This window comes from Otolemur garnettii, unplaced genomic scaffold (assembly GCF_000181295.1).
Source record: "Otolemur garnettii isolate 467f Iridium unplaced genomic scaffold, OtoGar3 scaffold00274, whole genome shotgun sequence".
In the NCBI taxonomy this organism is placed as follows: Eukaryota; Metazoa; Chordata; class Mammalia; order Primates; family Galagidae; genus Otolemur; species Otolemur garnettii.
Genome location: NW_003852669.1, coordinates 956,941 through 977,525, shown reverse-complemented (window position 1 = coordinate 977,525; position 20,585 = coordinate 956,941). Strand labels below are relative to the sequence as shown.

Here is a 20,585-nt window from a genome sequence, read left to right as displayed (position 1 = left end):
TGCCACTAAAAACATTGAAGGCGATCTCATTTTTTTTCTCTGATTTTTTTGCCCTTTATTCTTCCCCTTTATTGGAAAAACAGAATGCTGTGTTTATTTTTGTACACCAACCTGAACCAATCTCAGTATGTGCTGACTCGGGTTTTAGAGATACTCCAGGAAGACAAATACTGACATTTTTGTTCTAGTGTGTGTTGTTACTGACTTTGTACATGATATAAATGCTTTCCTAAAATTCTTTTTCAAATGTTAAAGGATTTCTAATGTCTCAAAATGATTAAAACCTCACAGATGTTCTGGGTTCTGATGACTTTATAATAAAAACAACCTATATTTGACTTTGGTTTAAAAAGCATCTGTCCTGAATTGTGTGGCCTCCTTTTCATCAACTTAGTATTAATGTGCCTTATATTCATGCAGACTTTTTTCAGCTCTACATCCATAAATCCAATTTCTGGTTGTCTCCACAGACACTTAACCTCAATGTCTCCAAAGCACCATTCATCACCCTTCCTGCCCCCATCCCCCAAAAAGCCGCCTTCACCTCCTGGGACCTCTATTTTGATTAACAGCATAGCATTATATAATCACCCAATCAATAAAATCAAGAGGAATCCTGGATATTTGATGAGGTGAGCTACACCTTGGTAAGCCATCCCGCCGTCACTGATCTCCTGTTTCTATGGTCCTTCTTAGATGCATGTCCAGTAGTGTCTCTTGTTTCCACTGATCAGTCATCTACTCAGGAAACTCCATGTCCTTTCATCTAGGAGTTCTCAAAGTAAAGTCCCCCAACCAGAAGCCCAGTGATTTGGATGGATGTTATAAACCATCTATTATATTTACCCTGAATGTACTTTTCTCAAAGACATCATCATACGTCATTCTTCTGTTTGAAAACATTCAGGGGCTCCTATTAAGGTAACATGCAAACTCTTGTAAGTGAGCTTTTGTGAAGTAGTCCCTCTCTCCCTTTTCAGCCCTGATTGCAGCTTTACTGCCTGGGGATGTATTGAGCTCCAGCCATAAAACTGTTGACGTCAGAGCAATGAAATCTTCCAATGATTATGAGGCATAATGAAAGTCACCAACATGTTCCTGGATATGTTCTCACAAAGATCTAAAGTGAATACTAAATTAGTCAACTTTACAGTGATTTTCTAACCCACTAAAGAATTACAATTTAATGTGGATGGTCAGCACTGCAAACATGAATGGGGCGAGGGTGGGAACTGACATTATAATTTCTTTTGATGTTTACATTAAGAATTGCTAGCATATCCTTTGAAAAAACTCTTCGAACGATATAGTTTAATCACACCAAGAAATATAGCTGTATAAACTAAATCAAATAATATACAAAAAGAATGACACAGAGCATTTGTTCCAATATTCCAAAGTATTTTGGTGGCAGAACATCTAGTAACATATATTTTTTGTGTGGAGAAATAGTAAAGATTATGAAGTAATCTTCAAAGATTATGAAGTATCATAATAGTAAAGATTATGAAGTAAGTACTTCTATCTTTATACAGATAGGAAACCAGGTTTCAACTGGAGTTTGTACCAGAGTAGACAGTTATAAGTAGAAGAGCCAGAATTTGCTCTCAAGTTTGCTGATTTCAAACTAGTGCCCTTAGCCACCATGAAATTTGCCTCTATTTTTTCAGCATAACCACCGTCGGATACTCAGGATGTTACTGAGGCAAGAACAAGTGTATTCACTCTAGAGTCAAATTAGACGACACAAGCCTTACAAGAAAAAAACGTGTAATTGAAACAGAAGAGTAGTTTGATTTTTTTATCATGAATTTCCTTCTTGCTATCCGGAATCACTCAAGGTCAAAGTTAATGTACATTTTAGATTCCTTTGATAACACTTTTTACTCCCTCCCATAAGAGAAATTTAACCCAATTTTTGCCAATATCCTGATTAAGCTAGACAAAGAAAACTAAAACTATCGACTTTTAAGCTTGATCTAAACGCTTAGTCTAATACTTTTTATTAGAAATGAATTGGACCATTTGTTAATCAGTTTACCTCTCCTCCTTCTGGAAAGAACATTCCCCTCTGAGGGAACTATTAGTTCTTCATAGCTCAGTTCTGCCATGCCTTGGAGTTGTCTCTCTCTACAGCCTGCAGGCATGGGAGCTGGGGGGAAAGAAGCTTTGCCTTTTTGTGAGTGAGAAGGTGTTGGAAGCTGGACCTCAGCCTGAAGAAAGAGCTGTTGTTCTACTACATGAAAGAATACAGCGATCCCTGCAGAGAAGAGCTGAGACAAGCCTCCTCACAGTGTTCTAGGAGTACAGTATTCCCCAAAATGGGGCCCTTCTCCTTTAAGCCTATTCAGACAATGGTTCTGTGAATTCTGTGAATTACTAATCCTGCAGTCAATCCCCTTTCAGCAAGCTTCAGATAAAGAGTCCTAACAACTATAAGCGATGCTTGTACAACAACACAGGGCAAAAGATTAATTTTTATTATTTGAAAAATTCTGTTTGAATACGCCTTTAGGCAGAAGGGTACATTTTATGGCGCAAAATATTCGAAGTAGCTGATGTTTACAAGCTTATAAAGTATAAATCAATGAGGTAATGATTATATTAAGTGGTTACATTAAGGTAAGTATCAGAGTAAATTGAATTTTTAATAGGAAACTGCCTATGTACAATGTTACAATTTAACTAAATTATTTCTCACTTTGATGCTTAATCTTCGACCATCACAAGCATGAGGTAATCAAATTATTTCCAGAGTTGACTGAGAACATGGTGGTGCTGACCTATATATATATTGATTAGTTTAAGACGCCATGTGTTCATGGAAGTACATAGAAAGTAAAAGCATAAAAATCAATATTCTTCAAAAATTTGGCAGATGATCTTAATCTGAGTCGTCACTGCTGAAGTAAGAGCTGTCACAGTATTCTGCAGTGTAGAGGAATTTGTGAATGGTTGGATTCATCTTCGGCAACCAGTGTCGGGGAACCATGTATGTCGAAAGGTTAAATAAATCTACAAATACCTTGTACCTGTCACTGGAAAAACACATACATGAAAATGTTACAGATTTGTTGACATGCAATATTTAAAATTTTCTATTAAAAAATTTTATTTCTCGGTTATTTTTCATAAATAATTGTATGCATAATATAAATTGCATGTCGTACATGTTATATATACAGTAGCACATCCACAGCTGACCACCTCCTTATACTGAACCCCTCCTTCAGTTGACCTGATTTCATAGGCCGGACATGCATCGCATGTATGTATCAGTACAATAGGCCTCATTCCTTACATTGACCACCTCCATGTGTTGCATAGTTTGTTAAAGACCACTGGGTGGTCAACTTATAGAAGCCCTACTGTTTGTATAAAGTTAGGTATTATATAGTATTAGTTTAAGATTCCCTAGTTTTTATTCCATATCCAGAGTTCATGCCCCTAAAATAGTAATGTATGTTTGGTTGATCCAGATCAGGGTGGTCCAGATTATAACCTACAGTCTTCTTACTGCCATGCTACTTTCATAAAGACAAGGATGTGTCCTGACTTCCTACTTCTAAAGGATACCATGCAAAGTGACAAATTTAAAGCCAAAAGAATTTTACTTGGTCATGGAAAAATATTTTCCAATGGCGAAGTAGCTGTCCCATAGCCACTATGAAGGGATTGAAGTGCCATCTTAGATTCACAATAAATATCAATGAGTTGTTTTAATATTAAAATTGCTCTTAGGTTTGTTAGTCAACTATTTTTACTGTTGCAGTTTCATAGAAGGAAAGCATTTTCCACTGAAGTCAAATAAATCTGGATTCAAATCCTGGTTCTGACACCTACGAGCTAAGGGCTTCAGACAAGTTGTTTAAATGTCAGTTTCTAACTCTAAAATAAAAGCTTCAGTTCTTCCCTCTGGTCAGGACTTTGTGAAGATTAAATGAAATAGCAACACGCTAGAACTGGTGTTTATGCTAGTTATTCCCACCAAGCTCTGCTGTGCATGCTCACTCTGTGCAGATAGTCACTGACTGTTTCATGCTCACAGTATTTACCTCCAAGGAAAGTGAAAATGCATAAAAATGATGAAAATCGGAACATGTTCACTTTAGAAACTAGTCAATCTGGGAGGGATGCAAGCAATGTACTATAAATAATTTAGGGTCTAAATGTGAATATCTGATTTACTCTTAAGCTGATTCTTCTTTTCCAGAGGACAATGGAGACAGTGCCCCAGTTTCCAGATGTATCTATCACCTATCTATAATGTTGTGAATATAAAACAGAATGCGAATATCAATAATGCCTGAGACATCTCTCTAGTAAATTTTAAGTTCTCTATAAATGTAAACCTCTTCTCTTGTAAACACTATGAAAAGGGCATGGTCTGGATTTGGTGGGAGTAGTTTTATGATATAAAACAGAATCACATTAGGAAACAAAGGACTATTTTAGCCGTGTCTGGCAAGAAGATGTAAGGGAAATTAATGGTAAGAGTTTTTGTCTGGTGGGAATTTGAACCAGAATGACCTGGAGACTTTTCTGCCTGGAGGTAAACACTGTTGAATCCCTGTGTCCTCACAAGTCATGTGGCCATTGCTACCACATCCCTTTTCATCACAGGATCACAATGATGAAGTTCCACAATCAAAAAGGTTATACAGTTACCTCCAAAGGATCCACCTGGAATATCACGACCTAACTGCTAATGTGTGGTCAGCAGTTCAGACAGGAGCAAGTAGCAATGGTGCTTCCTAGGTAATGCCCGCGTGCATGGAGAAACAAAGACTCTGGTCCCTACCTCCAAGAGGAAGGAGAATTTCCCCACCTACCTCACGGTTGAGCGCAGGTAATGATAGCCTGAGGAGCCTCCAGTGCCAGCTTTGCTGCCCAGCATCCTGTGCACCATGCACACATGGTTATCTAGGCAAACAGACAAATTTACTGCATGGATTTCTTTTGCCATTAGTTCACAATGTTCTAAAAGCAAGGGGCTGGTAATGATTATTGCTTCTGAGAAAAGGTTGACACCTTATCACTTAGCCATATGGAAGGGTCAGGGGTGACAATCAGATGAAACCCTGAGGTTGCCTAGCACCCCACCTGGCTCAGCCGCATGCACTGCACTCCACCCATCTTTGCAGTTAGCCTAGAAACATCACAGGGGAGAGCAGGGCCACCATATAACTTTCGTGTACTGCTATTTTTGCCTTTATGAGTCCTTCTTCCTCCATTAAAAAAAACTGTTAAAATTATATTTTAAAACTGCATTGACATAAAGATGAATATACAGTAGATTCTCCATGGTGGACCACCTCCCTACACTGACCACATCCTAATTTTCATAGACCAGGCATGAACTACATGTACATAGCAGTACAGCAGGCCTAGTTCCTTGTTTCTTATGGTGACCACCCCCATATGTTGACCAGTTTGCAACAGTCCCTTGGGTGGTCAACTTACAGAGGCTCTACTGTTATTATGATTATCTATTAAAATATTTCCTTTGAACTAAAGCAGTGGTTCTCAACCTTCCTAATGCTGCGACCCTTTAATGCAGTTCATTATGTTGTGGTGAGCCCTAACCATGAGGGTCACCACAACATGAGGAACTATATAAAAGGGTTGTGGCATTAGGAAGGTTGAGAACCACTGAACTCAAGAATATTTTTTTCCTTCAGATTATAAAATAAAACATTTTCATGAGCCCCCCAAATTACTGTGGGCCCTAAGTACAGTGCCTGGCAGAGGGTGATTGCTGAGCTGATTTGTAGCAAATAACTCACCCCCACACAGAGAAGGATTAGAAAGGAGGGAGGAGGAAGGAGGGCACACAGAACAAAAGGGTAAAGAGACAGGATTGGGGAGAAGGAGTGTGGGGGTGCAAGGGAAGGACTTACATCTCCATTTGGTCATGAGTGTGTCTATGTCCATAAGAGAAGTCAGCAGCTGGAAGGGGACCTGGAATCTAGGCTCTTCTCTAAAAGAAAAATAATAATAAGAAGATATCTGTTCAAGTAAAGCTAGTGTGTTAGAAGAACATTAGTTTTGTCATTGGTTGACCCTGGAAATAATTGTCAACTTTGCCTCTTAGGACTTGTGACAGCAGTGGATTATTCTCTCATCTCAGTTTCTTCCTCTCAAAGATGGAGATAGACCTACCAGCTTGCAAGGTTTGTGGGATGTCTAGAAAATTCCCCATAATACATGTGAAGTACCAGCCAGAGTCACTCCTGACAATGATTCTTCTCCTTTTCTTTTTTTTAGAGACAGACTAGAATGCTGTGGTGTCATAGCTCACAGCAACCTCCAGCTCTTGGGCTTACGCAATTCTCTTGCCTTAGCCTCCTGAGTAGATGGGACAACAGGCAAGCCACAATGCCTGGCTATTTTTTGTTGTTGTTGCTGTTGCAGTTTGGCAGGGGCTGGGTTTGAACCCGCCACCCTCAGTAAATGGGGCCAGCGCCCTACTCACTGAGCCACAGGTGCCACCTCACAGTGATTCTTATTAAAGTAAGACACATATACTATCTCAGAAGACTCCCCAGCTAACCACAGTCAAAGTCAGAAACTACTAGACAAAGGTATCAAAACACAAAGAGAAAAACTGCGGTTTATTTCCTTCTATTTGTTTTCCTTTTCCTTTTTTTTTTTTAAATCGAAATCTTCAACTCTCTCAGTACATGTTCTACTTAGGACATCCAAGCCTGACTGGCATATATTTACTTGAGTTTAGGAAAAAAAGTTAAAAGATTTTCTTTATGCTTCTATTCTGGGGAAGAAAAAAAAAATATTTGTGAGGCTTTTAAAAACTAAATAAGTACATGGAAATAAGATATCCTGTAGACCTAAGATTTGAAGCCTTTTTGCTAGTGGGACATCCATTACTCTGACACATTAATTGATGAACCATGAGGATGGGACCTTCATATATTTGGAGTAGGAGCGCGTAGACATTTAGGAGTACCTTAAACATTTTATACGGTGAAGTTGATTTCACTTAAAATTGCTGATTAGGTAGGACAGTTATGAGGTCTTATTATTTTATTAAACAGGAATACCCTATAACATTGCTTAAAGACAGAACATATTTTATGACTGAGTTTCTGATATAGACTAAACTTTGGAACTTTAGGACACTTCTTATCCCATGATACTTTACAGAACTGAATATAACAGGATATTTGATTAATTTGTGGGGGGGAGTGTTGAATCTCATTCAGGGATGATGTTATACTCTTACTACTTAAAAGTTTAACAATGAAATATAAAATAGGACGAGCTCATGAAACTTCACTCACTTATTTTCTAAGCTTCCTCTAAAATTTGAATGACTGTATTAAACAATGACAGAAACTTATAGCTTCATATTGGATATTGACACCTCTTTTCTTCTAATTTCCTTTTACCTGTAGAAGTATATCATCAGTGCCCCCTGAAGTGCCCTGTATGACAGCCGTCTTTCACCTGCAAAATACACAGCACATTTTCATAGGTCATTTAATGTAGTCTTCTATTAATTTGACAGAAGTGCCTTAAAAATTTACATGGTTTATATTTGTTCAGATAATGATGTCAGTTTTAGTTTAATTTGCTTGTATCTCAGCTTGAATTTGGAAACTGATCATTTTAACACTGGATTTTAAAAGACAAACCAAAAAATGTATATACTTGAAATTCTCAAAATCCTTAAATGTCACGTTAGGAAAATCTGACAGTTCTAGAAAATACTTAACTTCCACAATAAAACTCATTTTTCAAGTAAAATAATATAATGACTTACTTTTCAGAAAGGTAAACAAGATTGATTTCAAGTGCCATTTGAAAGTCCTTTTCTCTAATTCACTTAAAATTAGTTTACTGGGCTTAAAGGAAGCACAATAATTATATAAAATCACACATGCATGCTCTAATGAAAGTCTTTCTCTTAGTTGCTGGAAAACAAGATTTGTAGTAATTTTTTTTTTTTTTTTTTTTGAGACAGAGCCTCAAGCTGTCCCCCTGGGTAGAGTGCCATGGCATCCCGCTCACAGCAACCTCCAACTCCTGGGCTCAAGCGAGTCTCCTGCCTCTGCCTCCCAAGTAGCTGGGACCACAGGCGCCCGCCACAATGCCCGGCTATTTTTTGGTTGCAGCCATCATTGTTGTTTGGCGGTCCGGGCTGGGGATTCGAACCCGCCACCTTAGGTGTACGTGGCTGGCGCCTTAGCTGATTGAGCTATAGGCGCCGAGCCGATTTGTAGTAATTTTTACTGAGTTTTTTCTTTGTTTGTTTGTTTTTAGAAAACTGAACCTAACAACATATAAGCATACAGAATTTAATATAAATTCCATACTCTGCTATGCCTTACCCTTTATTATAAAAATTAATGTTTATTTTATTCTGCCTATTTCTAAAAAGGCTTTGAAATACTTTTTATTAGAAGTTCTAAGTCAAAATGATCACAAAAGTCTAGTAATGAAAATGTTGCATTTACCGGTTAATTAGTTTCAGGCATCAGCTCAAGTTATCAGTTGGGTTGGAAACCCAAACGTGTGCTTTTCCTAGTCTGCTTAGGGAATATCCCCTCTGCCGAGCTGCCCTTGCTATCACAGTAGTTATTTCTTCCTTTTCCTACCTCTACCAGAGTATTCACAACAGAAATGACTTGCCTTCATTTCTGTCCCTTTTATGCCGTAAGCCATTCGAAAAACTATATCCACTTGATCTTGATATCTTCGTATCTGACACATACCATCTATGAAAATTCTTTTCTAATATATTTGAAATAATCTAGGCACAGAAACTTGTTAATATAGGGTTATCACAGACACAATTTACCCAATTCTTATTTCTATGAGTAGAATATCGATTTTTACTCTATTTCCTCCAAGTTTTGGTAGTCTTATAAAATTATAGTTTGACCTATACACCTATGTTCCAGGAAAAGAATCTTTAGAAGAAAAATATCTACCTTTACTAAGGAGATGGTCATGACGTTTCTCATCAAATAGGGACAGTAACACCTCTTTTTGTTTCTGAAATTCAGCCATCTGTTCCTCTTTTTCTTCTGATTCTTCCCTAGCCTTTAAGAAAAATGCTGCATTAGTATTCCCAAGAGAAAAAATAGATTGCTATTTCAGAACGCTTTGTCTATCTATGAGAGACGAAACTCACAACTGCAAAAAAGTGGTACTAGGAATATTTACCATACCATCTAATATTACAATTTGGAAGTTGTATTTTATGAGGACTCTTCCACACAGTCGCTGGTTCTTTTTTCTTTAAGTTTAAATGATTTGTTAATCTCAAATATCCTTCCGATAAATATCGTAAGAGATGGGCCCAGATAGACAAAATTGGAGATAACTATCAATGGTTAACAGTACTTAATTTTAAACAGTAATTATTTAACAGAAGAAGTAAAGTGCTTCCATTTAGGAAGAGTCCTTAGTCTGAATAACTATTAACTCTACTGAAATTCTATATTCAGTATTCCATTCTGTGAATACTATTTATTAGATATTTTTCACTCTTATATTTTATTCACTTGCTATCTATTGATTGGTTTAAGGAAATTCTTATATTTCTGCCTACCACGTATGTTTTGTTTACAACTAATTAATTGAACTGGAGTGAATTAATTAACCCAATTATTTTCAATTCATCAGAATAATCACTCTGTGTAGTAAGAACCTGTACACATATTACTTCTGTTATTTCAATAAGTGTCATGATAAGGTGATAGAGATAAAATCAAGAGCAAATTAAGACATTGAACAAATAACCACTCAGGCAGTAAATTGCAACCACGGAGAATGCAAAACAGGAACAAGTTGATACCGTAATAACTTCCAGTAGGAAGGAGTTTAGGAAAGAAGTTTTTCTTGAGCCATGATCTGCAAAATGGTAAGGAGTTACCTGGAGAAGGACGTTCTAAACCCAGAGAGAATATATAAATGGACTCCTGGGTGAAAAATGCACAAAACTGAAATAAAATAATAAAAGAAACTTACTGTGGTTGGACCATTTGAGATCATGAAAGGCCTTATGGTACATGTTAAGGTTTTTATCTTAATTCTAAAAGCCATGGGATTCCATCAAAAGGCTTTAAGCAAAAGAGAGATGAGATCAGACTTGCATTTTGAAAAAATTACCCAGACTGGAGTGTGAAGAATAAATTTAAGCAGAGCTGTATTGCAGAGAGGGCAGGACAGGTCAGAGACTATTACTTTAGTCCAGGTGAAAAACAATAGAAGTTCGTACTATAAAGGTGGTCGTAGATTAAAGGGAGATACTGAGAGCTATTTAGAAAGTCAAACAGGTAGGATGTAATGATAGCTTGAAGAAAGTGGCCAACGAAGAGGAAGGCCCCAAGAGTCATTGACAGGTGTCTGACTTGACTTAACAAACTAAGTGGCTAATAGGAGAAAAACTTCTTTAACTGAAGACCATTTGGGTACAGAAGTGGATGGAAGGGGAAATCTTCTAAGTTTGGTTTTACTACATATTGGTATGTTTTGAGGAGGACCAGGAAGAAATACCAACTAAGTTGTTAAATGTATGGTCTAAAATCTGGGGGGATAGCTAAACCAGAGACAAATGTTTGAGAATTATTGAAGATTAAGGAATATTGAAGCAGTGAGTATAAATGACATCATCTAATGAAAGAGAATAGAGATAGAACAGGAAGGATCTAAGCCAAGGCATAGTGAAACCCCACCACTTACAGGTGCAAGAAGAAAAATAAGAGCAGGTAAAAGAGATAGAGAAATGAGGACCCGGAGAATTAGATGCAGACGTAATGGTGGACTCCAAATCCTAGGGAAAAGAATGTTCACAAAGAGTGGTGAGAAGTCACTAGCATTGAATGCTGCTGGGAAGACGAGTAAAATTAAGATTAAAAAACGGACATTATGTTCATGGAGGCTGTTTGTGAAGAAGGGTGAAGACGGTGTTGGGGGGGGGAATGAGGATTAGATGGAAGGTAGATAATTGTTCTAACTATTGTTCTAAATACTTTACAAATATTCATTTGTTTCATGTTTATGACAATCCTAGGGGATGGGCACTCTTACTTTTCTACGTGACCACAGATGACAGTGAGTTACGGAGAGGCTAAGTAACTTGTTTGCCATCACACAGTTGGAATCTGAACCCAAGTAGTGTGACTTCAAAGTCCGTGCTTTAAACACTACCTGATACATTCTCTTGAGACAGAGAATTTAAACAACTCTTTTAAGAACTGTCCTCACAAAGAGAGGATGAGACCTACAACCTGAGGGAACTTAGCCAATACAAAGGACCTAGCAATATGCAAGAGCCAAAGGAAAGTTATCTGGTGAAATATATTTGGTGAATTGGTCCTGCGTGTGCAGTAATATGGTCATAATGTGGAATTTTCAATAGAGATGAAAATGTCTATTAATCTCAGCTATTTATCATAGACCAAAAGCTTATTCTCCATGAAAACCTTTAGTAGGCTTTTCATTACCCTTAAAGAATGTAGAATTAATCATGTAATACATTTCAAAAAAACACAATTGTTAAACATAAAGAACAAAAGGAAAATGAAAGATTAAGAGCAGTAAATTGTTAAAATAAAAATTTTAAAATTTTTTCTATAGTAAACTTGTATTAAATCAAAGCATCTATGTACCTGAATCCTTATGAAATCCTCTTCCAGGCCTTTCACGATATTTTTTTCAAACTTTCCCCAGAAGTTAAATCCATGCGGTTCTAAACCTGGTGTTCTTTCCAGCCATGCCTTAAGTAAACATTAGGTTGTAGAGTAACTACATGGTACACTTTTAAGTATAGTAAATACATTACAAATAATATAAATAAACTTTAAATAAGAATTTTTTCTCTCTCTTAAATTTATTCATTTATGAAATAGTAACCAACATATTCCATTTTCTTAATATTTATGGCAGTCATTATTAGTGTTTACTTTTTATTTCTTACAAGATATTAGATTACATAAATCCCAATTATTTTGTGGATATCTAAGAATGTATTGTTTGCAATATGAAACGTTTTAGTGACATTTTCTGGTTTATTTTCAAAATACTTTATGTTTTATGAGCCGAAGAAATTATGACATGTGTAACATATAAGATACTTTTTTATAAATTGAGGAGCACTATAAACTTAGAAACTTTGAAATTAATTAACCCATGCAATTATTTTAAAATTTTACAAGTCATTCTAACCTAGAAATAAAATGGAACTCATACACCTGTGTAGGTCCTCATATAATGTGTACTTAGTTTTGAAATTAGTTTTACTACGATTTCTTTCCTCATTTTTACAAAACATTATGTGACATTATATATAACAAATTAACCTAAATCCATGTTTGAAATTCCCAGGGGATTAACGAGCAGAGTATAATTCAACAAAAGAAAAGTTTAATTTGCAAAGAAAAAGGCTTTGACAAGGAAACCAAGACAATACATTTTTAAATAATTTACTTATGAAGAAACAAATTAATAACTCCTGAAGGCTATTTACAGACCTTAGGGAATTTGGATATGAAAGAAAAAAATCTGAAGAGTATATTTTTAGTAATTTAGTTTAATTAAGAAAAAGAGTAAGTGGAAATTTGCAATTACAGAACATTTTTAAAGTAATAAAACTCATCGAATAATGAACCATATTCCATCTAAAAATTAGCTAATTAAGCATTGCTTAGTAAAGATGTTGAAAAGATTGTTTGAGATTGATGATGTTATTAAATAGTAGCCCACAATTGATTATATAGATATTGCTGACGTCCTTAAGAGGGTTCTTGATTATTTTATTTAAGAAGTTGAATTTACAAATTTAAGTATTTTTATAAATTCTTCCTGCACTTCTTTCTGATGCCTGTAACCCAAGTTTGACAGGAGTTTTAAATCCGAGTTAGACTTTAGGAGTTGAATGTGAGCACACACCTCCACTAGCTGCAGAAGTGTTTTTTCCTGCTCCGACTTAAGTAGCAGCTCGTTATCTTCGCCTTTGAAGTTATCCCGATAATGTCTCCGGTTGTAAGGGACTCTCAAGCTCTGAAGAACACCTATTTTGTTTTCTAATAGTCGGAACTGCAGACTCTGGAAGCCTGATGCTGGAGATAAGTACTCTCTGAGAATGAAGAGAGGCAGGCAATCCAAGAGGAAGGAAGAGATGAGTTGGTAATGAGTTCAGTGCTTTTCTCTATTGCAAGGAGGTATGAGTTCTGCTCTCCCAGTTATTGACAACAGACACACAATCACTTCAAATCGGACCTATGATTTGGCTATCATTGAAATCAGGAAAATGAGCTATTTAAACAACAATGTTAAATTTAGAAAATGTATAGTTTTGAAATGCCATGTACATTTTTAATCTATAATATATAGCATTTCATATATTATACAAATTGGCCATAATGCATGTTGAACTAATAGCACATACATCTGTATGCATGGGGGTATACAGATATACATATGTGCAATCGCAAGGGTGTAGGTGTACTTGTACTTATTTTTTTCCTAAGATAAAGACAGTTGGAAGTTGAGAAATGTTTTTCCACCGTGCTAAAAGATGCCTTGTGAATATTATTTAATCCTTTATTACTTGAATTCTTGGGTATCATTAATCGCATTGCCCTGTGTTATTAGGAGCACCTGCGAAATAATACAAGTGAGAAGGACAGGATGTTGTCTGTCACAAAATAGGCAAGCAAAAAATGAAAAATGTTGCCCACATGTTACATGGTGGTAAAGATCTTTCACCTAACTGGTGCTAAGGCAGTAACTTCTAAAATTTACCACAAAGGAATTCTACCACTTTTCCACTGATTCTCAAACATGTTGGAGACATTGCTTGTTACATCATACACTGACAGAATTAGGAAAATTTCTTCTAAACTCGGGTAATAAATTAATAAATACACCCACATTATTCACAGAATGCCAAATGTGTGTTGTATGTATATATATTAAACATATTCAGGATATATATAGAAATTTAGAGCTAAAATTATACTGACACTTTTACTTGCATGCATATATATCTATATAGCTCTATTTTAATTTTTTAATTTTTTAATTTAATTACATATGATTTATTAGCTATTTTGGCCATTTTGCTAAGTTGTCTAAAATTCATTTTGGAGAAAAGCATGGCACACAATAATGAATTAAAATTAAGGGGTCATATTATGTCAAAATGGGTGTTGAGGTATTTTAAGTAACTTCTCAAGTGCTTTGTGTATGAAGACCCCACATACACACAGCAACAGTAACAGCAGGACAGACTTGTCATGTCACACAACACACACATTCTCCTTTTACTCCACCAGAATCACAAGGCAAGCCCCACCCACCACATTTTTAAAACGCAGTAAGTGCACACCTGAAGTCATTGAAGTCCAAGGCTGTCATCGTCTCCAGAACAGAAAATTGCTGCACCAGCAGTTTAAGGATCACCGTCACTCGGTGCATCCGAGTGACCACCTTAAGCATGTTCCTTTCATCCCTGACCTGACGGTTAAGAAGTAAAACACTGATTAATCAATTTTAATTTCTAGAAGTTACAAGTAGACAAATGGCACTGCTTTCCCATTAACTTCATCTCTATTTTAAAGAGGAACATTGGGGCTAAAATTTGCAGTAAGAACATGTTGAACTAATGACAATTCTGAATTGCGTGAAAGGAACATCTGCGAAACCAGCATTATTTTTCTTTCTTTAAAAACAGAAAATGATATCGTAGCAAGGTAGAAGTAAATTCTGGAACGCAACCGCCACTGATTTCAAAACAATTTCCTCTTTTAGTTTTGCTTCAAAGAAGAAGGTCAAGGTAGCACTGGAAACTTCTGGGTGACAGTTAAGCAACATCTGCATACATTTGCTCTCTACTGAGAGCCCAAGTTGCCACTAACAAACTAGGGAACTGCGTTCAGATGCATGAGAAGAGTCCTGTCCGTATGGGTGTGCTCCTTCCCAGCCTCTCTTGGAAAAGGGCTCAGAGGGGAGGACAGGAGGGGGATCTCAGAGGACATGGGAAGACGAAGCAGGATGGGGGATGGAGAAGGGCAGGTGGACTTCCACCATCACCTGAAGCTCTGCTGTCCCCTCTGGTCCCTCTTAGTCCTCCTGTCCTTTCCCCCCTGCCCTTGTCCTGTCTTCCTCTTCCCTCCTCCCTCTACCCTTTGCCTACTGCCTCCTCCTCTTTCTCTGTTACTTTCCTCATTGTTGCTCCTATCTTCCCATAGTGAATATTTATTAGAAATACAATTCCAGTACCTATTAATTAAAGAATCTCTAGTCTGTTAATCTACTATTAATATGATTTAAAACACCTTCCTGGGTGGCTCCTGTGGCTCAGAGGAGTAGGGTGTGGGCCCCATAAGCCGGAGGTGGCGAGTTCAAACCCAACCCCGGCCAAAAACTGCAAAAAACAAACAAACAAACAAAAAAATCTTCCTTTGGGGAGGAAAAAAATGAGTTGACACGAAGGCCTTGAAACTGAAATTTTAAAGGAATCTTAAAGCCACATGGAGTTCTGGAGTAGAAGTGGACTGGGACGGTGTCACTGAACTCCTGTCCACTCCGGAAATGTTTATTTGTTTCATTATTAAGTAATAAGCCCACCATTTGGTGTTATTTTTTTTCTCATTAATCATATTTTCTATATTTTCCAAGTAATCTGTATGTAACCTGCATCGTGGTCTCACTTACGTGGCCACTCTGAAAGATCTCTCGAACAGAATCCAGTTCCCAGAGGATTTGCTTAAACCAGAGTTCATAAGCTGCAAGAAGAAAACCATTGTTGATTGGAAAGTTATTCGAGCCTCTTTGTCCATCATTCCATTAAAGACATGGTTAACATACTGAAAGAGAAGCGAAGATATAACTCCAAAATCAGTAAGTGGAAATAGGGCTCCATCTTATGCTAGAAATGAGTATCAGTGTGAAAGTTAGGACAGCCTCCTGGTAGCAAATATTCTAATATGCCAGGCACATTACCTACATACATTATTTTTTACCTTGATTTCTCTCAGCAAACACACCTTTTAGGTCTTTTAGGATACAGCATATAACCTCATTCTGACTTTCTACATGAAAGTTGGAAATATGTGGGCAAGCGGAAGTGATACTTAACTTCAACTATACACTGAGAAATGAATATTTGCTCACTTAAATGAACACCTGTAGGATCTTAAGATTGTGAAAACTTAAAGCTACATTACTTACAAACAAAGTATAAGTAATTTGAGATTAAGAGATTAAATAAGAAAGTTGACTTTCTTTCTTTGATTTGTGAAAAACCTAGCCGGATGTTGGTGGTGGAATGATAACAGGAAAGCATCCTCTTCTCACGGCTAATTCCCAGGAGCAACTCGACTCATCCTGACCCAGATCCCTTCTTTCAGAATCTCCATTTGCTCCATGTGTTTAAACCTGAATTCCACCAAAGCATTTTTATTGAAGGATTTAAGCAAGGCCTTTCACTATGAATTTCTTTTCCCCTTTTGTAAAGGGCCATCAAAACATAATTGGCATTAAAGAAAAGTGATATAGTGTGACATGCTGGAAAAAACATGGATGGAATCAGGCCATCGAAAGTTACTGACAGTGTCAGTTGGGGCAAAAACCCTAATTTTTCTTAATTTTAGTTAACTCATTTGGAAAAAAGTAAAAAAAAAACTATTCAGCAACAAGTCGAATCCTGGGATTCAAAATCTTAAAATTTACTTATAGCAGTGTGACAGATATGGAAAGACTTTCTGAATCCTTTGTGTCAACAACTGGGCTATTCATGGCAAGCACAAAGAGTTTTCCCCCTTAGCTTACCCTTCCCACAGTATTCTATGCCCCTACAAACCAAGGAGTTTGTCACATTCATCTATTTTTACTCAGTACCTACCACAGTGTTCAGCATAAGGTAAGCACTGGGTGGCTATTTTGTAAATAAATAAATTAAATAGCCAAAATAATCCTTAGATGAGCAAGATCTCTGGTGCACCCTGTTTGGTTCTATCATATGAATAAAGGTTATGTTTCTGTATTAATCAGGGAAATCCAATTACAAGTTTAAGTTACATTTAAGAATACTTTGGGGGGATCTAAAATATTTTGGATTTGAGAAAATCAAATATATGTTGTTCGATTTATGTATCTTTTTTTTAGGTTTAACCTTCTGTAGCAGTCCCAGGACTCACCACCTACATGCTGTAACTAAGGGATGGAAGGAAAGTATCCCAGCTAAAAAAAATGACAACCCGTTAGCACTTGTTGCAGGCTGATTATGTGCTATACCTTGAGCTAAGTGCTCATTGCAAATTGTCTCATTCTATCTTCAAGGAACTCTGAGAGAGAACATACAATAATCCTCTTCATTTCCCGTAGGGGAAATGAAGCTCCTGAGATTTAAGCACCTTCTCCAAGGTCACGGCACACAATTTGTCATGGTAGAAATGGGCTTCCGGATGGGTTTTGAATTCCTCATGTGTGCTACAGTGCCATTATTCCTTCCCTATTGATTTTGCCTTGGTATAAGCCACCAAGAAAAATAAAAGCAGAAGCATAAAAGCAGAAGTAACACATTAAGCCAATTATTGTTTATTGTAAATTTCTTTCCTCAAAGAAGTTAATTATTTTAGCCAGTCAGTGAGACAAGCACCCTTTGGAGGAAAGAAAACAAAGAATGAGTAGGGAAGGGAAGCATCACAATGTGGTGTATTGACCAGCCCAGGTGATTGGCACCTATTCATTCAGAGGATAGAGTATGGCGCTGACAAGCTTAGAGTAAATATGAATAACTTGGGGTCACAGACCTCTTTATGATACACGTTCATGAACATTTTCACATAATTTTAGACCTCAGAGACCTAAACTTCTAATGGGATGGACTTTTAAGCTAAAAATCCACTGTCCAGAGGTTAGAAATCTGGAAAGGATAAACATACATTTCAGACTAAAAAGTTATATTTTTGTTTAGTACCAGATTTTTATAGGCTTATTTCCATTCACAATAAGTTTGAATGATGTATTTGTTAAAAACTGGTAGTGTCAAAAAATTGTATGGACATTTTCAGAGACGTAATCTATGTATTACTTTTTGTTCTCCATAATCAGAAATGTCTCCATGTTGATGGTTACCATGTTACCACTCTGAGCATCTCTTATAATCACAGAGGTCAAATGTGACTTGGTATCTTTTGTTATCAGTGTACTATTTATAGTGAGTATTACACTTTTAATACAGTTTTTTTCCTTTCTCAAAATGTGTGTACAATTTTTGACACCCTCTGTAGCTTTTTAATGTTTCAAGTTGAGAAATAATTTGTAGATTTTTTGTGAAACTCTGAGAGATGAAAAGTCCCATTGGAGTTAGGGACAAAACTGAAGTCCTACTTGACCCAGTTAGCAAAGAAGCAGCATTAAGAATACTGAGACCAAGTCCTATAAGAATTTGGCAGTGAAACATTCTCAGGCATGTCTAACAGAGGTGATTCCCTGACTTGTTCATATTTTAGAGCTAAAATACTGCAACTTCCCTCATTACTGATGAGAAATGTCTGGGGAAGATTTATTGGCCAACCCTTTGTGCAACTCACCTTGATGAGTTACGATAAAAAGATGTTCATCATGGATTTTATTTCCTTTTATTTCACTTTGAAGTTCTTGTGCATGCAAAATTTTTTCCAACTTTAAATGAAAAATAAAAAGACTGATTTGAAATCGCAGAACTTGGCTTTTATCAACTTTAATAAGAAGTACAATAAAATCATGGAAAGATTTCCCACAAATTTTAACTTCTCAGAGATCAATCAATTTCCTTTTAAACGATGGCTGAATCTCATCCTAATGACTGAGTTGAATTTAGAATTTTTATTCTTCTCTGGAAATTTTTACCTGGTAGGATTTTATCGTAAGAAATGCTATTACACTCTTTGAGAGGTCTTATCCTTTACCACTAAATAAATAATCTGATGAAATCTTGCAAACTTGCTGAGCTGACATCTGCCATTCTTTTACTCCCCTAAAGAGCCTATTCTATGAGCATCTCAACATGCTTTACCAGTTCATCCCTATTAACCCATTTATGACAAGATCAAGTTCTCTAATTATTTGGCTTCTTAAAAAAAAAAGAAGAAGAAAGAAGGAAAAACAGGTTGAAACTTATCCTACAATAATCTCAATGTACACCATTTATTAACAGCCCTAGCATTCTACTTTATGCTAAGAGATTTAAAATAGAAATTTCTTCAAGATTCGTTCTCAGTGATTGAGGGTGCGGTTTATTGATTAACTGTGGCTTATTTATCTGAGTTGTGCAATGCCCACAACTATCTACAGTGTACCCTCTTATTTACACTCTTCTGCAGGATCCTGGCTCTCTGCTTGTGTTGTACCAAAGCTGGAGAGGTGAGTTTTCTCCCATGAATCTCTTGAATTACTCTATGAAAACTTGGAAAAATATTAATTTTTATGAATAGAGATAGTCTTAGGTCCCGAAAACTATTGGTGACTGAGGGAAAAATAATTCGTAGAATCAAAAACATGGAAAAATCACTTTGCAGAATTTCGTGCCTAACAATGGCAGCTAACCCAGGTCAGCACAGTGTCACTTACGTGCAGGTAGTTCCCATAGATAAGGCCCCCTTTGCTGGCCCTATTCACACCTCCTTGGGATATGTCTTCTTCACTGCCTTCTACAGGTAGTTTCTGAAAAGCATATCTGCAGATTTAATAAGCCAAAAGGAAAAAAATAATTGAACTTTAGAAGACACAGTTAATTAATAATATGGGTGATTAAAATTCCCTTATTGCTAACTTTGTTTAGAGCAGATTATTAAACAAGGGAATAAAGGTGACAGTTTTCAATCCTCTTTAGATTCAGAGATTAAAATGCTCACACTTGGTACTTCTAAGAGTCTAACCCCACTTAGAAAAAAAAAAGCAGCAAATACTCACCTGAGATTGTTTCCTAAAAATGGGCACCCACTCATGGTGAAAGGCAGAGCACTCTCTGAGAAGCACGGAGGTTGACTCTAGACAGAGGATTGCACTGACCCTCCCAGATGTTCGGCCACTGCCTTTTATGTACCCTGCTTGTCCTGCTCCAGCCAATCAGCACTCTCCTTAGACTCAGCTAGTTTCTCATTTCAGTTGGTACAGAACTGACCCTTTGTGAACTCCAGAGTGGATTTATGTTGGGCACAGTCCATTTTCTAAAAGAATGAGCATTCTGCCAAATTGAATCATATGACTTGACAATTTCTGTTTTTATAACCAAACTAACAACATCAAATAAATAATAAAGGCCAAGTTTGAAATATTTACAGTGAATGATTTAATTCCAACATAGCATTTGGCATGGTGTTAGGATACGTTTAGAGGATGACATTTTAAAAACAAATATTTGTTTTCTCAGATTTGGATATTTTTACAGCTCTTACGCCAATAATCAAATTTTGCGTGCCTGCAGCACAGTAGCTCCACGCCTGTAGCACAGTGGTTGAGGCACCAGCCACCGAGGCTTGAGGGTTTGAACCCAGCTCGGCCAGCTAAAAAATAATGACAACTGCAACAAAAAATAGCCAGGCATTGTGGCTGGCACCTGTAGTCCT

At 36.7% G+C, this 20,585-nt stretch overlaps 1 protein-coding gene across 1 annotated transcript; it reads right to left on the bottom strand.

The window, feature by feature from the left end:
• Positions 1-2,459: 2,459 nt before the first annotated feature.
• Positions 2,460-20,033, bottom strand: TDO2 (tryptophan 2,3-dioxygenase). Its single transcript, XM_003803008.3, has 12 exons — positions 19,930-20,033; positions 19,588-19,693; positions 18,570-18,660; positions 15,688-15,758; positions 14,360-14,487; positions 12,919-13,105; positions 11,640-11,747; positions 8,955-9,066; positions 7,410-7,467; positions 5,901-5,980; positions 4,833-4,923; positions 2,460-3,038 (listed from the first exon to the last, which is right to left on the bottom strand). Exons 1-12 carry the CDS (start codon positions 19,962-19,964, stop codon positions 2,885-2,887), a joined length of 1,221 nt encoding a protein of 406 aa, XP_003803056.1. The 5' UTR covers positions 19,965-20,033; the 3' UTR covers positions 2,460-2,884.
• Between the last annotated feature and the right edge of the window lie 552 nt (positions 20,034-20,585).